General features: G+C 38.4%; 2 protein-coding genes across 2 annotated transcripts; one reads left to right on the top strand and one right to left on the bottom strand.

Annotated features, from left to right (window-relative positions):
- Nucleotides 1-350: 350 nt before the first annotated feature.
- On the bottom strand, nt 351-1,232 carry LOC115827313 (receptor-transporting protein 3-like). Its single transcript, XM_030791121.1, has 2 exons — nt 1,084-1,232; nt 351-693 (listed from the first exon to the last, which is right to left on the bottom strand). The coding sequence occupies exons 1-2, from the start codon at nt 1,230-1,232 to the stop codon at nt 351-353; spliced, it is 492 nt and encodes a 163-aa protein (XP_030646981.1).
- A 6,801-nt stretch (nt 1,233-8,033) lies between these two features.
- Nucleotides 8,034-9,553, top strand: dynlt2b (dynein light chain Tctex-type 2B). Its single transcript, XM_030791970.1, has 5 exons — nt 8,034-8,111; nt 8,520-8,653; nt 8,786-8,855; nt 9,320-9,383; nt 9,483-9,553. Exons 1-5 carry the CDS (start codon nt 8,053-8,055, stop codon nt 9,528-9,530), a joined length of 375 nt encoding a protein of 124 aa, XP_030647830.1. The 5' UTR covers nt 8,034-8,052; the 3' UTR covers nt 9,531-9,553.
- Nucleotides 9,554-14,058: the final 4,505 nt, after the last annotated feature.

The raw sequence follows: 14,058 nt of genomic DNA, 5'->3' as shown, positions 1-14,058 counted from the left end.
TTAAATGGCTTCACACCAAGTATTAATCTCTACTGAAAAAAAAAAAAAAGATCTCAATTGAACATAATTTATGAACTCTGAATCATGCTTAAAAAATAATTATGTAGCTGTGACATATTTTCGAATACAAGTACAGCTGAATTATGTCCTTAACCCAAACCATTACAAACTCAGAGCTGAGTGTATATCATCTTCAAGGAATCTATATTGCTTGTAGTGCAAAGTTCATTTGTTCAATGCGATGGTAAAGGTTCAGTGAAGTTCTGCACACTGTCATTCTTTATTTGATATGGTATCTGTCGAAATGTCCACTGACGTTTTTGTGTAGTCAGGTAGTGAATATGTGAATGTCATTTGCCATCTCTGCAGATCCCTTTCAGGCATGCCTCACAGTGGGCTCTCTCATGTGGTCCATTGACCCGTCCATGGAACTGAGAGAATCTATTTTGTTTTCCTATGTTTTCATTGTAACATCTCATTCGGATCTTCTCAATGATCTTGTCCACCAAAACTTTAATATTTTCCCCAGTAAAAAGTGGTTCTTCCATCTGAGCCTGCAGACACCTCCTGCATTTCTGTCTGTAACGTCTCACTTTCACCTTTCCCTCGCTCCTCTCATGAAATAAGGTGAAATGGAAGATGACTAATACCTTTTTGGAGGGCCAGGATCTTTTGCATAAGGAGCATGTGAACCTGGAGAGGGAGCCAGCACATTTTCAGGAAGTTATAAACATGAACTGAACAGATCAGTATAATGTCTTGCACATGATGTGACCATTAACATGGACTTGAAATAAACATAATTGGAAATTAAAACATTACTATCTGTTAACCCCCCCCCCCTTTTTTGCAGCAGTTTAAGCACTAAAAAATCATAATATTTTTGACTTCCACATTGTTAATATAAGTTGCAGTGGGCACAGATTATCCAAGAACCTAAAAATTTCCCTAGAACCTAGATTCATTTTTCAGCTTCGTTTGCCCATACTATATATTGTATAAAAGTGACCGTTAAAACTACTGGATATCTAATAGGATTTTGCCAATTAATGAATGAGTGCAATGGATGAAGGCTTTTCTTACCTTGCAAAAGACCCACGGATATACTGGTACCACCCACCACTGCCTTGTTGGATTTCTTCAATGTTGTCATCAAACGTGAGACTCCATTGGTCTTGGAAGTGCTCCCTAGTTTTCTCGAGGAAAATGTTTCGCCACTGGTCAAGTGACATGGCTTTTCTTCACTTTAGTTTACTGACAGCGAAAGCTTGCCTTGTGTTCTGTCTTAACTTAAGTTCGTGCTGTATTTATACGGACAGGCACAATGGAATGGAATGATGTCCATTTAGAAAAGGAAACCGAAACATGATGACTGCTTGACAGGTGTTTGAGGGTCATTTACAATACCGATATGCATTTTGCGCTACACTGCATCCATTGGTATTCTATGATTTAATACAATTCTGCAGTTGTCTTAAACTTCGGAGAGTAATGACTGTGAAATGTAATATTTTGATACTGCAGCTGGTAACGACATAAACAATTAACAAAACAGATATACTGTTTTTAGCTCCTTTTGGATTTTACTAAGAATCGCAACTGAAAGGTAGTTCAAACGAGTGGGAGGCTTTAACTCCACCCAGTGGAGGAAAATTTGATGTGTTTTTAAGGACTGCGTGTGTGAGAGAGATTTTTTGTTTAAAGTAAATCTGATAATAACGTAACTAAAATAATAACGTCTAGGTTTAATTTGACAAAGCGTAGGCTACATTTAACCTTAACCTTAAACTCTTGGTGTTAGTTTTTTTTTTTTTTAATTCTGACTCATATCGAGTGAAACATGACAAACTGAAACAAACTTCGAAACCACGCGCGAATCTTCATAAATTGTAAGCTGTTTTACCATCGGGGGCTGAAATAACTCTATTTTGGCAGAGAGGTAGGTTAGATTGTACAAAATGCATTTAATTGCCGATTCAGCAGCCAGGCTGTGAGACCTTGCGGTTATCAGCTACGCTGACGGAAAATCTTTTTGATTGAGCAATTAAAAAACAAAACAAAAGAAAACAAAAGAAAAAGAAAAAAAAAAGAACCAAAGAATAACAAAACAACAACAAAAGCAAAAAAAGCCACTAAAAGTGCGTTGAATAGGAGTGAATACAGGAGTCTGCTATGCGTGGTTATTAATAGGCTTCTGAGTTTCTCATCAGGTTTTCTGGAAAAGCCCCACATGTGGGCGATGGAAACGCTGAGACGGCGAAAAACGCCAACGTTCCGATCTTAGAGCCTGAGATTAACAATGTTCCTTAAAAGTCTAAAGTCTGTTCTCTGTTTCCTGTTCTCTCCATTTTCCTTTTGGAAAAAAGAAAAGCCAAAGACGGAGAGAGGAAGTGAAAAGAGAAAGCGACTTCGCATTCTGCAAAGTAACCACACAAGATGTTATCTGTGACCACGCATTGTTTTGTTTTTTTTGTGCATTTTCCAGTCTTTCGAATTCTAACGTGGTACACGTGCATCATGGATGTCAGTATAAACGCTGAATTTAAATACTAATGAAATACTTTAAATACTCATCTTTAATTCGAAGTGGTTTCTCGGAGAACACTAAAGTTTGTAGATTTGTTCATTAATGAACAAAGAAACGTTCGTGAAACAAAATAAGGAATGAAAACAAACGATCACCGAATGGGGAAATATTTAGATTTATTAGTATTATTTGGCTTTTTACATTTAAGAGCTATTCATAAGGAAGTGATCTAGAACCCATTTAATCTTTTTTACATTCATGTGGTTATTTCAAGAGGCATGGCATTTCCATTTTGATTAAAGATTGTCTGAACAACGCTTCCCAACATAGACATTTCACTAAGGCTTCCCACCATCACACGGTCATACAAACGATCTGTGTTTGTTCAGTGAGACTTAAACGTGCATCTACGCAGTCTTAGGGAAATAAGCTGAAGTTGGTACGTATCTAGTACAATGAAGATCCCAAAGCTGTTGATATTTACGATTAGTATAGCTTTTAAGTAAATAGTGTTACAGCGTGTTTCAAAAAAAAAAAACAAGCACCAGATAATATGACTCAGGAGACACTGACATAGAAGCAAAACATGAGTAAACAGGAAACAACGGGAAGCCTATAGAACAGAGGGGGTATTTGGCATGGGGGCTTTTGTGGTTAGCACCTCCACAGAATAGTGACTCAGTGTTATGCGACTAATAGTAAAAGATACAATATTATATTTTACACACACACACACACACACAGAGATTTCATAAGCATCTCTTCAGCAGGTCTGTGTAATAAGAAGTTAAGAGACAGTTTTTGTAAGTCCGTATGAGTCTAGTATAAGTCACTTTCTACTTTTAATATAGCCCTAGCCCACTTTGTTGTTATTTATATAGATATATTACAGTGGTAGAAATGATCCATACCTCTAAATGTCTGCTGAATGATGGTATCTCCAAACTGATACGTGTTGGATTTTTTCAGTCGGGGCTGAGGCAAGGAGTGGTGTCTCTGGGTGAGCTAATACCTAAAGGTTTTGGTCTGTTACTTTGGTAGGGTTTTCATTTGACTACATATGGTCTCTTACGCTGGGGGAAAACAATGGCTGCGTACTCTACTCCGTCTTGGGGCTTTGGTGGGACCTCCGCCTGACTGTTCCTGTTGCTCCCCTCAGATCTGTTCTGGAAGTCGAGCTCACCATATTCGACACAGCCTGGATTCACAGGGCCTGTTTTCTGTTCAGTTATCTGCGAAGGGAAGTCAAAGTGTTCTTTGTGAATTTATACAGTTTGACATGAAGAGCTTATATGCTTAATATGGATGGGTGAAAGGAATAAGAAAGGAAAGCTGCAGTCTCACCTGTTGCACTGTGACAATGTTCTGTGGTTCTGGGTCTCTTGCTGTGTGGAAAGATGAGAACTTGCCTTTTATTGCATTCACCTTCAGAGAGAATCTATTTTATTTATGCTGTTTTTATACAACGGAAGGGCTGCCATTGGTTCAGAGCTAAGTGCACATGATTACTAGTCTGTAGGGTCATCCTGTGTATGATTATAAGAAAATGAATGGTGCACTGTAAATCAAAAACGTTTGGTCAGAATCACTAATACTGCAGTTATGCTCCTGAACAAAACACTTTGATGTAAAGGTGTTCACATAGTGGCTTTTGCTGTGACAAAGGAGAGTTCTTCCCTCAAACATAGAGAATAGGTGCTGTTGCGAGAGACAAAAAGGTATATTTGTGATGCGAAATGGAAAATAGAGGTTGTTTTTGCATCGGTTAATAAAAGGAAGTGATTCACAAGAAAGTTGGAGCCCAGGTCAGAGGAACACAAGCTCTGTAGGAGGACATGCCTAAAATTCAGTTTCAGAGTAAGACGGCTTCATTTGATTGGTTTAAATTTAACTAGGCTGAGCTCACCCTTACGCTCTGTTGACCCACAAAATATCAAATATGACCTCCATCACAGAGTAGCAACGTTTTCTTTTTTCTTTTTTTCTCTAGGTTAGGTTACAAGATGCTTTGGTGAAAACAACAAGAACAGCATGTGATTTCCACTCTGTGGCTCGGCAACTACAGTCATGAAAAGGGACGCATCACCGGGTTATTCCCCATAAACAATTAGTTCTCAGTCTTCCACTGTGCTAGAAAAGCATGAATGAAACTATGAGCATATAGAAGAAGGCCTGAATATACTGACATGCTTACAGAACCACTTCTTCATTGGCAATATTACGCTTACGGCCGTACTTCAGCCTGAGTGAAACAGCTTTCGCATGCTCCGTCCCAAAGACATATCTTACAATGAGTGATGCATCCGTCAAACCTGCTCTCCTGTCCAGCTTGCTAATGAATCCTTTTTTTCCGCACAGTTGAGGTTAAAATCATGCGGCAATATAACTATATAAAGCATGAGAGATGTCTACCATAATCAAAAACTGAGAAAAGGAAAGGAACATTAAAAAGGCTACATTTCACCACATGTGTCCTGAACTGAAAACGTTTCCGTCAGCAAAATTAATATGGGTTGTTATAACTGTATAGGATTTTGAAACCTGTTCTTTGTTAATGTTATGAAAAAATGTTTTTTCATCTATGCTGAAGGGTTTCCATGAACCCAATATCTCAGTCATGTTCAGGATATTTTGCTGTAACAGGTTATTGTCAGTGGTTTCCGTTTTCAATAGGGCTATTATATATATATATATATATATATATATATATATATATATATATATATATATATATATATAGTGTACATAGTGTGTAGTGTGTGTATGTGTACACACACAAATACACACACATATCATGTATATGTGCGTTTAAAGGGATAGGATATCTGGATCACATCACTCAAATGAGGTAGTTTAGCAGTGTCAGTTCACTGAATGTACTTTTATCATTGTACTGTGACAATTAATTATTGGACCTATGGTCAAAGTAAAGGAATTATCAGGACACATAACATTATCTGTCAAAGAGGTCAAAAAGTATTTGCCTCTTTAATAACTTAAATAATAGCCATATCAGAACATCATTTCAATTTAAGAGACTCACACATCACCATACCTAAGGATCTCTTGTAGAACCACAAGAAGCAGCATAGCAGGCCAACGAGCAGTAGCAAAGCCGGCGGCACCAGAACAACGGACCCCAGTGACAAGAGAGAGGTCGTCCCATTCTTGTATTGACTTGTAGTTGTGTTCAAGATAGGTACAGGTGCTTGAGGAGAGAAATCAAAAAGAACTAATGAATATCTCTGTTTTCATCTCATATTGTCTAACTATATAATAATAAAGGCCAAGCTTTGAGCGGTGACATTACTGTTTTCTTTTAGTAATTTTTAACATGACAAGACTTACTAGTGGTGTTATGACCTTGACTCTGGATGAGAATGACAACGTCACTTTCAATGATAGGGTCCATTTCCTTGCCAATGAATAGAGATGTATGATAATGCCCTGTCTCAGTCAGGTTCTCAACACGAACCATGACACTTTTAGAGGTCTCTCTAAAGACGCAACACTTTTGTGGGCAAGGATAACGGCAGGCCTCAATCTTGCTTTTGTTTCTATACAGATTAACAAGATCTCCCCTGACCAGTTTTCTGGGGAGTGCATTTGTAAAGGTGAAGTTTATGGTGACCATCTCCCCTGTTCCAGTGATTTCCAATGTCTGCCTGAGCTCCACTGCAATAAAAACAAACAAACAAAAAAACATTTAACAATTTGTCAAACACATAAGAAGTACAAGTTGGGTTAATATTACTTAGCAACAGATAAATGATCTCTGTGGCTCTACATTCTGTAGCCCAAACACAGACTGTCACTACACCTAACATGTAACTACAAATTACATATTTACCTTCATGTTAATATTGACAAAGATTGTTTGGGGTATTTTTTTTCTTCATTATTGTAATTGTTTTGACTTCACCGTATGAATGTAACTATAAGGTAGATCGAAAGAACAGTCTGTACTGCGTCAGAGTTCTTGGTAACAAGTTCAAAGAAACATTTCACATGAAAAAAGATGTCACATTTTCCGTTCGACAGAGTAGACATGAGATAAAGTTGTCATATTTTATATCGCAATGTCTCAAACAATGATTCTGGATTTTTCACTCTAAAACGCCCTAGGACCAAGAGCGACGTGTTTAAAACAGAGCCACAGAAGAATTTGGCTTATATTCCTGAGCATATTCCATGTAAACTTTATAAAGTTGTGATAAAATCAACTATTTAAACAAAAGAGAGAAATGCCCTGTACCTACCATTGTGAATCAGAAACAAGTGAAGCAGGGTCACTGTAACAAGCTTCCTGAAGTTCTGCAACATGCTGCAGCAAAGCTAATTGACTGAGACAGAAACGCCAAAGCAGCTCACAACCACAACGGAGTGTGGTGTGTCAGTCTAGCTTTGTTTGTGCTAATTCACGGTTTGGCTCCACGACTTCACCAGTAGCAATTTATGAGAAAAAAGTTTAAGGTTTGAGTGGGAGGTGGAAACAGGAACTTGCCAGATCTTAGGCACGACAGATCAAGTCCTCGCTTATGAAAACTTGAAAAGGTCTTGATAAAAAAAAAAAAGAAGAAGAAAAACCAAAAAAAAAAAAATATACAACTGTGCTTTCAACATTTGTTTCCCATTAATCAAAACAACTGTTCAGAACATTATTCAGTTGCAATATTTTTTATAGCACCGTAGTCTTCCCAAACAAAATGAGAAATATATTAACTTTTGATAGGCCTACCATAACTATATTTTCACTAAAACTTGAGAGCTCATGATAACCAAGGTGGTCAGAATGAAGATGTCCTTATAGCTTTTGTCTGTACAGTGATTTTTGGTGCCGTTAATAGAAAGGTCAAAGGGCTTTCCGCCACCTCATACATCATCTTAATATCTCTCAGTTGAGTGTACTCCGAGATTTCCCGATTGATGTCACCCACAAGACCACCACTAGACCACCGTGGTTTGGCTTTCACAGCTCTTTGAATCAGCTGGTAGTGTTTTGCTGTTTCTAAATTACGGAACGGAATTTTCCATTGTTAAACATTCAGTTGTCAAGAAATATTCTGTTAACAGGAGTCCTGGGGCTTGCGAATCACGTACACTTGATCGACTTCTAAAACATACATGAAAGATTGCGTGCAAAATATTTTTATTTACTTAGGTAATTACACAGTATACACCGCAGCATATGTTAATCATCGTGAAAACAGCCCACACAACTGCTTGCAATTTGTCGCATCGTTCAGTATATCTACTAAAGCGGCTTGAGATATGACACCTCGGTAAATTCTGGAACGTTTCATGGTGGTGAATGCAGCTCAAGCAAGAGGCACGTGGGTTTCACACAACGAAGCTCACACATGGCAGGTCATTTTTAGTACCCGGATAAGGAAGTGGCGTTGTTATGGAAACATGAAGGCACAGTTTCTGCAGTTTGCATGGTTACAGCCGTTTAAGGCTGCTCAGGTTTTCTAGCTAGATGCATCTTTGATCATCGCTTCATCTTTTTTTTCACTATTGTCGACATGGATGGTCCAGACACAGGAACCAACAGCTACCTAATTAGACCCAATTATCAGCACAAGTAAGAGACTGACGCTAGCAATCTTCCACAACCTGCTAGTTAGGTAGCACCAGTTTGTAGTCTATTAGCTACTTATCTACACAGTTAATTAGTATACTTCTTCTTCCCTATGCAGTCTAGCTTGGTACTCTAGATAAGTACAGTTATGCTAATATCAACCCAACACTGAACGATTTAATATCAAGCAGCGCTTGCGAGCCAACAAGATTCTTTGTAACACGAAGTTACTTTCCTAAATACTGTACATTTAGGGAATTTAACAGAGCTCTCATGAATTTGAAACTTAAACGTTATCACCATATTTTTTCTGTTAGGCGACCTGGTAAAGTGCGGATAACTAGCTTGTCAGAAAGCCAGAACAGCGGCGCCCTTAAACATTAGTCCACTTGTTGGTTGCATTTGTTCCAGGTTTAAAGCGGGAGTTGTGAAGGAATGTATTCGAGAGATTCTAAGAGAGCAGCTTTCGGGAGTGCAGTATGATCCCGAGGACGTGCCCACCCGCACGCAGGCGCTCTCGGAAAACATTAAAAATAAACTGAAAGGTGTGAGCATTGGACATCCAGCAGTACTGTGCTGTTCAATACCTGTCTTTCCGAGCTGAAATACCTCTTTCTGAATGCTTATTTTTATCACCTCATTTAGTGTGAATTTATAACTATCATTCCTTTGAACAGAGATGGGTTTTGACAGATACAAGATGGTTGTACAGGTGGTGATTGGAGAACAGCGAGGACAGGGTGTCAAGTGAGTGTAATGGCATGAATATTTTTATTAAATGGGCTAATGGTTATTAAAATGACAGCTTAATTTGTGGTCATTTTCCTCATGATTCATTTTAGTTAAATTTAGATCCTCATACAGTAGAAATCTGTGAAAACTCTGAAAAAATGACATGACGCTTTGGTCCAGCCTGAAGAGGGAACTGTAATGTCTCTATCTTTCACTTTTATGTTACGACATGAGAGATGCAATAGAAAATATTTTAACATAATTAGTAGGCATTAGGCCTACTATTGTGTTTTAAAACATTTCACGGTAATTGTGTTTTTCCCTTTTTACAAGACACTTATGTTCTCTTACTGTAAGACATAGAACTCAGATACACTTTTAAGGCCCCCACTTATCCTTGCAAGAGCACACCTTTTCATTTTAACATTTAATATTTCAATATTTTTAATTTCTTGCTTTCTTTTTTCTGATTTCTGTAGGATGGCTGCTCGCTGTTTGTGGGATGCTGATACAGACAGCTATGCTCAGGACATATATATGAATGTAAGCACAGCTCAATTGAGGACTAGGCCATGAATGACTTGCTGAACTGTATGTAGCTAAGAATGAAGATCTCTCTCTCTCTCTCTCTCTCTGTTCTAGGACAGCCTATTCTGTGTGGCAGCTGCATTTGGTAGCTATTACTACTGAGGGAAAAGAAAGACCACTATCTGCAGTCAGTTTTGGTAGCGGCACAGTCAAAGGAAAGAGAAAATGGGTTATTCTATAGAGCACAACACCCTTGGATAAGAATGACCCACAGGTGATGAGACCCCAAACAACAGAGAGGAAGTCCTTACTGTGGAGGATACACTATGTAATTGTCAAGATTCTTGAGGGGGAAGTGATTGCATAATGTCCTGGAAGTTTCCTGTAGTAGTTGGACCAGCAGCATTCAAGCGAGTGAGCAAATGAGTATTAAAATATTTATATTTTATATCTGATAAACACAGAGTAATGCACAGTTATGAACGCTAATTTTGGTTTGTGAAATATCTGGAACATACAATAAGGTAGCGTCCTGTTTCCAGCTTCCATGATAAATCAAACCCCTGTTGATTCCAGTTTGTGATTTGTTTCTCAAAATGAGGCTGTGACTGCCAGAGGGTTGTGTTCTGTGAAGGTTGTATTCAAACTGAATTTTAACCTAATGCTGGAATGTGTTCTTCTCTACTGCTCTGTTACCACAGATTTTCACTCTTATGTATAAACTGTCGGTGATGCTCAGTAAACCTTTATTTCACTGTAAAGATGTAAGAATTCATGTGTTGTCAAAGTGAAAGCTGAATACATGTTTGGCATCTCAAATCCAGGCTAGATGAACAGAGTTGGACAGCAGGGGGCAGTAAACAGAGTGGAACACACCACACCGCAACAGCGGTTTAGAAACAGTCACAGGGGAACATACCTTGAACAAAACAAGTTTGCTCTACTGTGGTTTATACTTATTTCTGTCTGCTTGTGTGGTATATTAACCCGTTGAAGACTCGTATTTGAAGACATGTCAAGCCTGGTCTCAGTGTGAGAAAGGTCAAGTTGGATTTTTCTTGATTTTCTCTTTGTTTGCTTCCAGATCTGAACCTTAGTAGGTGGTTTCAAATATTTACCCTTCCACCTGATGTTTCTAGTAGAAAATAAGGAGACCCCAACAGCTAACACTCTTTTCAGTGTGATTGCTCACTCCCTAGAACACAGTATAGGCCGCTGTGGCAAACAGTTTGATCCCCCACTGACACAGTCTGAATTCCTTACCAATAATAGAGGCAATCAGAGAGGACAGACAATAACTCCACCAGTGGTAAATAGTCTACATGTCAATTTTCTTTATTTCTGTTCTATATTTTGCCTTGAACTAGTGCAAGGTGCCTTTAGAAACTTAAGTGTCTACACTGTGAGTCTCACACAGTTGACTGACAGACGTAAGGAAGAGCGGTGAAATGTCCTGTCTTCATGACGTGTATCATGTTTTTTAACGAGTGTTGAGAAGACTTCCAAGCTAGTGTCCTGGCTGAAATTGCAGGGCAAAATTAAAACGCCTCGTGTTGTTTGGTTGCTTTTAATCAAGTAAGTTTCTGTTCATGTTATTGGACAGATAAATCATGACTTTATGTAATACGCTTAGTACATGTACTTTCCTCTCAGATTGCACAACAGATACATCATGATTTGACTTAATAGACTTAATACCTCGGGGAATACAAAGAGATTGCTGAGTAGTTATGTATTTTGGTTTGTAAGTGGTTTCTTCATCCAATGCACAGTTTTAGAAAAACACCCAAGGCAACAATTGCAGTGCATACGCAGAGGCAGGCTTATCGTCCAAGCCGTCTGCTTTCGCAGTGATCACAGAATGCTTTTAGCTGATTAAGTATGCCTTCGTTTGTTTCATTAGTTTCTATAAAACCAACTTACAAGTATTGGCAAAGAAGCCGACTTAGGTTTGTTTGTATCTGGAGCCTGATGTGGTGAGATCAGACCTAGACTCAAAGTGGGTAAAGGTTTGTGTAGTGGAAATGATGAAAACAGATAGGTCAGAGATTAAGTCTTTTGATCAGCTGTAGTTTTATTACTTATGACACCCGCACAGATAAAAAAAAAAAAAGAAAAAAAGAAAATCTGATCTGTGAAAGATTAATCCACCAGAAGAGCAAAGGTGAGCGAATGGCTTGGGCAAAGAAAAAAACAAAACAAAACAAAACATAATAACAGAAAATAATAGCAATAATCATGAAACTTTTTAAATGATAAGGATAGATAGTACAAAGGATATTGAACTACCTTCATCTCTGGATTTTCTTCTCTCTCTCTCCCTCTCTGATGCTTTGAAAGTGAATGTGCCATGTTTTCCTATCTGTGAAATATCATAAATTATGTAGAAGAATATTGCTTGCTGCAGATGTGGTTTATCTATTTTTCCATGTCTCTGCTTCCTTTTTAAGAGCAGACACTCTTTGATTGGCAGATTTGGGTTGACTGTGTGACCCACGGACAGCTGTACGCATGCTTAGTTTCCATAGGCTAAAGTAAAAACCAAACTGACGTATCTTGCGCAAACATAGGAACATGTCGAGTAGATTAGTAACATCAAGTATATTAATGACAGCATCATTACAGCATGAAAGGTATGTTATTATTTACTGAAAAGCAATCGATCAAATGTAAGAGTTTCTGATGCATTCTCAACGTCAGCTTAATTGGAGAGTGAGAACTCCAAGGAGGCCAAGCTGATGCATTAAAAAAAACAAAAAACAAACTGGGGTCAGGTTTAATGAATGTTTTGTGATTTAGTAAGTGTACAGGAACAAGCACTAGTCATATGCTTGAGGATTTAATCTGACGAGGGGATGCCCAAACTATTAAATGCCAGATATTGTAAACTGTTGATTTTTGCATAGTCTATATATATATATTATGAAGTTTTAGGTGTTCTTACTGGAATGCAGAAATGGTAGGCAGGGAGCACCCCAAAAGGCGGTAACTGACACCAAGTGAGAGCTTGATGTGATGCAGATAGATTGATATCTCTGTTTAGAGGTAATTTATCAAGGCTGAAAGTACGAATTTAGAAAGCTGATCATATTGAAAAAGGCAATTAAGCATATGGGCCTCTCCTGTGCTCTGTTTCTATGGACAATAGCATTATTTAGGGGACACAGAGCTGAAACATCAGACGTCACATGCCTGCACTGTTTAACATGTATAGGAGGCAGGTGCAAGCTTCCATAGGTCACATAAAGACTGCAGTCACTGTGGCTAGAGTACATCAGCATCGTCACAGTGCATGATAAAGAGCTGAGGGAAATGCCGGCAGCAGCATAATTATTTTTCTTGTTGTTGTTGTTGTTGTTGTTGTTATTCAAACCTATCATTCTTGGGAGTCCCGTTGAAGTCTCCTCTTTCATGTATCATCGCAGCTGGTCTGTCTGCTTGAACTGACTAACGCTGGAGTCAAAATACCACACAAAAAACATTATTTGAAAGGTATATCAAATACAGAAGTAAAATTATTTCCTCACCGTATTGAATCACTTACATTTTAAGGGAACGATTTTGCAAAAACATGTTTTACTCTTTCTGCTCAAGGAAATTCGTCTTGGTGTCATTGTTACAGTTATTAAATCATTTAATGTTACATTCACCTGGACCACAATGCATTGTAACAAGAAGCTTTGAGGTAGAAGTAATGTCTGTAGAGTGAAGTGGCCATGACTCCCATGTCAGCAGTGGGAGTAGATAGGAACTGCGTGTCCTGTGTGTACCTATGGACAGACGCGTCTGCTTCTTCTGTCACCGACTGCCTCAAAGGACCACCTGAACTATTTCTGACTCTGGCACACACAGTCCCTCTCTTTAAGCTTCATCCCTGTTAACCTTGCAATGGAAATTCACACCTGATCCGCAAACATCTATGTTAGGATTACAAATCTCACCAGACATCCACAGTTACCTGTTCCTAGCATACGTATAATCCAGCCATTTGAAATGAACATTTCTTTTGAAGTGCAGATCGTTCTCCTTCATGGACTGTATCAGTCAGTTTGAAAGAAATATGAATTTAAACCAGGAGTGTTTATTCCATTTCAATTAGTTGTCCTTATCTGTGATTCTTTGAAATAAACGAAAAACGTAATGATAAAAGGTTAAGTTCACAGAAAGATGTAAATATAATCACATGGCATGAAGTAACTGAAAACACCAGAGAGTTCCTGACACGTTTTCTGTGCTGAGTTTTTACGGGAATTGTCATTGTTTTGGATATTCAGAGACTGCAGACACGGCATCATTAAAAGTTGTAGTACTGAAAAATGAAGAACAGTAAAGGTTTTCTTTGGGAGGTCACAGCTTTTTCCTGTCAGCATGAAGTCACATGGGGTTGTTGTTCAGATTCGTAGGACAGAGCACACGCATCCTGATATGACTCATACCTTGATATTGCCTTACAAGGCTTTAGAATCGAACTCATCATTGTGTCTAATTGGAACGCAAGATAGGAAAAAATGCATTTCATATTGGACATTTTAGATGTGAATTATGACATGGACTTTACCGATATATCAGTCACTCACATTTAGCTGGCTGTAGTGCGTTAATGTCAGGGGGAGTTTTGCCTAGACTAATACAGCCCCCCTGAATCTAATGTTGCTCACTGAAAAATCCAAAATACAAGAAAAAAAAAGGA

Source organism: Chanos chanos, chromosome 14 (genome assembly GCF_902362185.1).
Source record: "Chanos chanos chromosome 14, fChaCha1.1, whole genome shotgun sequence".
Taxonomy (NCBI): Eukaryota; Metazoa; Chordata; class Actinopteri; order Gonorynchiformes; family Chanidae; genus Chanos; species Chanos chanos.
The sequence above is the reverse complement of the archived record's forward strand: the minus strand, read 5'-3'. Positions and strand labels throughout refer to the sequence as shown.

Coding starts and splice junctions, on each gene's coding strand:
- LOC115827313 (XM_030791121.1), bottom strand. CDS start 1,232: ATGTCACTTGACCAGTGGCGAAACATTTTCCTCGAGAAAACTAGGGAG. Junction 694..1,083: donor ATCCGTGGGTCTTTTGCAAG/GTAAGAAAAGCC, acceptor CTCCCTCTCCAG/GTTCACATGCTCCTTATGCA.
- dynlt2b (XM_030791970.1), top strand. CDS start 8,053: ATGGATGGTCCAGACACAGGAACCAACAGCTACCTAATTAGACCCAAT. Junction 8,654..8,785: donor CATTAAAAATAAACTGAAAG/GTGTGAGCATTG, acceptor TCCTTTGAACAG/AGATGGGTTTTGACAGATAC. Junction 8,856..9,319: donor CAGCGAGGACAGGGTGTCAA/GTGAGTGTAATG, acceptor TGATTTCTGTAG/GATGGCTGCTCGCTGTTTGT.